Raw genomic sequence first — 2,874 nt, 5'->3', positions numbered from 1 at the left:
GAATATATATTAGAATATAGCATATATATTAGAATATAAAATATGTATTAGAATATAGAATATATATTAGAATATAAAATATGTATTAGAATATAGAATATATATTAGAATATAGAATATATATTAGAATATAGAATATATATTAGAATATAGAATATATATTAGAATATAGAATATATATTAGAATATAGAATATATATTAGAATATAGAATATATATTAGAATATAGAATATATATTAGAATACAGAATATATATTAGAATATAGAATGTATATTAGAATATAGAATATTTATTAGAATATAGAATATATATTAGAATATAGAATAAATATTAGAATAAACAAAAGTAATAATACAATATGTCTTGTACGAAAATTCTTATTACTACTAGTATTCATTTCATTACTACTACTAGTTACATTCATTATGCCTGATGTAGGGCGACAGAATACAGTAGACTACATTTATGGCCTAGTCTTTTCTTAAAACCATCATCAATATACGCATAACACACAAAGTTAAAAAGAAGCTGCTAATCTAAAGAAATTTCTATCTTTGTATCTGTGCATTCTTGCATGTAGTTGCTAACTTATAGATACCAGCACTACTATGTACTAAAGTTATTGTCGTTGCTACTATTGTTATTGTTATTGTTTTATGTTTTTTGTTTTTGTTTTATTTTATGAAAGAGTTGTTTGTTTGGCTTGGAATTCCCTTCAAGATATGCATGTCTTCCTCTCTTCTTCACAATGGAATGCAGTTTTATTTCGATTTCTGTCGTGGCCGATCTTAACGATTTTTCTTTACGATTTTCTGCTTGAACTGCTGCTAAAGATTTTGAATTCAATGAACAAAACAACAAAACAACAAAACAACAAAACAAAAATTGAGAGTTAAAAGATCAGAACGAGTAGAGAAAAACGAGTAGAAAAAACAAAACGAGTAGATTTAATTAATTATTTGTAACTTACGAAAAGATAGAAATTAATTTTAAAAGCTGATCAAATCATTTTATTAATAAAAAGATCTTTTTATAGACCCGTGCTTGCTGGCATAGAAAATTTATTCAATTAGATTTTAGTATACCTAGGAAAAAGAGTTGAGATGTATTAATGGAATTTCGGCTTGATGATGGTTACCTTCTTTTAGTGCTTCTATATTTCTAATGATTTAATCTTAGTTTTTGATCTTTATGTATTTTTTATATAATTAAAACTTATCAGGAAATTCGTAATTTAATATGGAAACCAAAAAGTAACAATAATATTTTAACTACACTAACCAGGAGAATTAGGCAATCAAGCATTCACAGTTCAATGTAGGATCAAAAACGTTAATGGAACCAATTTGGTATTTGAACTTCAATGGTTAAGTTGCATAAAAGGTTATCTCAAGTCGCGCATTAAATATTTTTTTATTATTTAATTTATTATAAGATAAAGAAAATATTACTATAGCCAGAGCAAGCTAAAGGAAAAGGTTAGTGAATGAAATAAATTTTTTTGCTGATAACAACACAGTTGAATATTTATTTTTAGTTTGCAAATATCTAAACACTGCAAAGTATTAAAAAATTATTATATAATGAATTTCATACAGTAATTTTAAATAATAAAATATGCTAGTCATAAGTTAGCACATAAAAATCTGTTGAGCTGTGCTTTATAATAGTTTTATACTTCATCTGGTAAGGAAAGAAACTGCAAACTGCATTGCAAGGGGAAAAAAATTGCAAATAATTAGCAACAAATTGTTTATACTAATATTTCATCTGTGAGCTTTGTATCTTATGTATATAAGAATTTTTATTTTAAATTCTCAAATATAACAAAAACCAATGCAAGTGCATCTTTTTCATGAACATCACGTTACTAAACTCCTCCTCGGTGGCTGCAGTTGCAGCAACATAAAACGTGTTGATGATTTTGCTTAATGTGGATATAAATTTCTAACTTGACACACGTAGTGTTGGCAGCAATCGCACTCATTGCCCAAAGTCGTCTGTCTGCAATATTTCTGCATTTGCTTGCATTTAACTAAGAGAACGATTAGAGATGCATTTGAATTGCAAAAATAAATAAATTTTAAAATATAAATGCATAAATAAACAGATATATAATATTTGACTTATTTTTATTCATGAAATCATAATTCCTAATAAATAAATAATTATTATTCACTTATTAACTAATTATTCACCAATTAAATAAAACAAAATAGAGACCAAGAGCTGCAGCAATACTACTATAAGAGTCCATTGCAAATAGAAAAAGTACTACAATAGTACTTTGCAGCAATGCTTAAAAGCTGTTCAAATTTCGTCAATGAAATGTTTGCAATCTGAATTATGTGTTATGAATTACTATATGACTTTTAAACTATATTTAGTTGATTAATTGTACCAAGCACTACTACCATAGCTGATGTTTTGTGCTGCTAACCGACTCTAAATGAACAAAAGATTATTCATCTTTTGAATGATATGTCATCCTCACACCAGACGGGGATAGGAACTCTCAGTAGTTTCTGTAATCCAGATCAAAGCTGGATGTAGATGGTAGACAGAAGATGCAAACATTTGTTATTTCTAATAAGTCGATGGAAAAAGAAGTGCTCCAGCTAGAAAGGTGTTTGATTCGGTACCCGCAGGTGGAAAATGCGGTAGAGGATGTCCACATCTTCGGTGGAAAGACTAGGTGACCAACGATTTGGAAGCGCTCAGTACTACTAACTTGCAACAGCAAGCAACTAATCGGGCTGACTGGCGGAGGGTACTCGATGTGGCCAAGGACGACTCACGTCTGTAATGGCCAACTAATTAAGTAAGTAAGTAAGTAATAAATCGATTATTTTATTAGTTTTAAAATGTTTTA

At 28.0% G+C, this 2,874-nt stretch overlaps 1 protein-coding gene across 1 annotated transcript in view; it reads right to left on the bottom strand.

Annotated features, from left to right (window-relative positions):
• LOC119667050 (hyaluronan mediated motility receptor-like) overlaps positions 1–426 on the bottom strand; it is a 2,159-nt gene extending 1,733 nt beyond the window's left edge. Inside the window, exon 1 of the mRNA XM_038076331.1 lies at positions 372–426. Within this exon, the coding sequence (XP_037932259.1) occupies positions 372–426 (55 nt within the window). The remainder of the gene's footprint in view (positions 1–371) is intronic.
• Between the last annotated feature and the right edge of the window lie 2,448 nt (positions 427–2,874).

The sequence above is a fragment of the Teleopsis dalmanni genome, chromosome 1 (genome assembly GCF_002237135.1).
Source record: "Teleopsis dalmanni isolate 2A chromosome 1, ASM223713v2, whole genome shotgun sequence".
NCBI classification, from domain to species: domain Eukaryota; kingdom Metazoa; phylum Arthropoda; class Insecta; order Diptera; family Diopsidae; genus Teleopsis; species Teleopsis dalmanni.
The sequence above is the reverse complement of the archived record's forward strand: the minus strand, read 5'-3'. Positions and strand labels throughout refer to the sequence as shown.